We start from the raw sequence: 1,678 nt of genomic DNA, 5'->3' as shown, positions 1-1,678 counted from the left end.
TAAGTTGCAGGCTGGAACACACTGGGTATTCAGCTTGTGATAATAGGCAAGGATTGATGGCTATGCTACCTTCTTCTGTCACTCAAAACTGGAAGAAACTTGGGTCTCCAGCTTGATTGGGTGAAAGCTCTATTAGTGGTGGTATAGGCTTGATTGAATTAAATTATCAAATTGTTGTGATGTGAAAAGAAAAAGGAAATTTTTTTTTCAAGGTGTCACATGCAGATTGGCCACCAGGGAGTGCTGCTGCCCTGCTAGTGGGGATGGTTCTGCCCCTGCCTCCTTATTCTATTAACACCGGTTGAAATTCCAAGCATTCCTAAGGGGGGAGGGAGTGTGGCATCTATTCGCCAGTATTGAGGCTTTATGACGGAGAGAGAGAGTGGCTTAATGGTTTAATTGCCCTCTTCCTTGACCACCAGTTGCTAGGCTTGCAGACAATGAAGGCATGTTTGGTTACAAACTCATGAAGGAGAAGCAATCTGTAGTTGCTTTGTTGATTTAAACATTTAGTTTTAAATCCTTGTTGCATTAGGCAAGGTGGGAGACAGGCTTAAATCTTTAAAGCAGTGAAGAGTGCATAATAAGGGGGGGGTGTTGCCCCAAGCTTTGAAGTTGCTAGCAGGGGAAAAAGGAGGGGGGAAACTGCCCACACTCTTTGATTTTCAGAGACGCAGCCTTCACAGGCAAGAGTTTTGATGTTTTAAAACTTGGCTTGCAGAGATGACAGCAAATAACAAGACAATGCCTCTAGATCACACCTTCAGTCACTTCTAGTTACTTTCACATGCAAGAGAGACTTTTCTTGCTTCTTTAAAATGTAGATCAGAGGAAAATTAATCTCATCAAATTGCTATTGCAGGAGATCAGAGGAGAATTAATCTGTCAATTTACTATACTGTTTCTGGACAGGAAACGTGCTTCTATTCCAGTCTTTAACAGATAGATAACTCAGAAGAACAAACAGAGATAATTGCTTTATTCTGGGGATCCTAGACAAACTTACAGTTAGTAGAGGTGCTTCCAAAATAGGTTTCAGCAATCTGGTTGTCCCACAGGTAAATTGACATTAGATTTTCCCCTCTTCTCCCAAGCGTCACATGGTGGGGTGATCGTGGAGTCTGCAGCTGTGTGGCTGCATGTGAATGGCCAAAGAACAAAGGAACTAACGCCAGGCTAGTGTCCAGGGATGCCTTTGAAGCTCCGCCCCTGACCCTAATCCCTCCCCTTGACCTGTTACATAGGAATACATAGAGTTATACAAGGTACATAGAGTTATACAAGATACATGGATCTGGTGATCCAGAACATTAGGCCTTTCTTTCCTGTTTTTACTATGGAGCATCGAAAAACTCTGCTGAATCCACAGATTAGAAATGATTGCCGTGATCTTCCTAACCAATTGGAGGAACGAGAGGATATATCCCAGGTGCGTATAATCTGTTAATGAAGAAGTGTATGTTTAGAACATTGACTAATAGAGTTGAAAGGGACCTCGGAGGTCTTCTAGTCCAGAGGTCCCCAACTTTTTGGGCACCAGGGACCGGTTCCGTGCAGAAAGGTTTTTCCACCAACCAGAGAATGTGTGGTTTTGTGTGCTGCCTGTCTCCCATGGATGGCGCTTTGCTTATTTGTGTGGACCGGTTGCTGGCATGCTGCGGCCCGATACCAGTCCATG

The 1,678-nt window shown here is 43.9% G+C and overlaps 1 protein-coding gene across 1 annotated transcript in view; it reads left to right on the top strand.

Moving 5' to 3' along the window:
- Positions 1–1,678, top strand: part of LOC107299354 (protocadherin Fat 4) — a 57,892-nt gene that overhangs the window by 25,380 nt on the left and 30,834 nt on the right. The window contains 1 exon segment of the mRNA XM_029286767.1: positions 1,307–1,429. Coding sequence (XP_029142600.1) covers positions 1,307–1,429 — 123 coding nt within the window.

The sequence above is a fragment of the Protobothrops mucrosquamatus genome, unplaced genomic scaffold (genome assembly GCF_001527695.2).
Source record: "Protobothrops mucrosquamatus isolate PMUCROS unplaced genomic scaffold, P.Mucros_1.0 scaffold_226, whole genome shotgun sequence".
In the NCBI taxonomy this organism is placed as follows: Eukaryota; Metazoa; Chordata; class Lepidosauria; order Squamata; family Viperidae; genus Protobothrops; species Protobothrops mucrosquamatus.
Note: the sequence above shows the minus strand (reverse complement) of the source record. Positions and strands in the feature narration are given on the sequence as shown.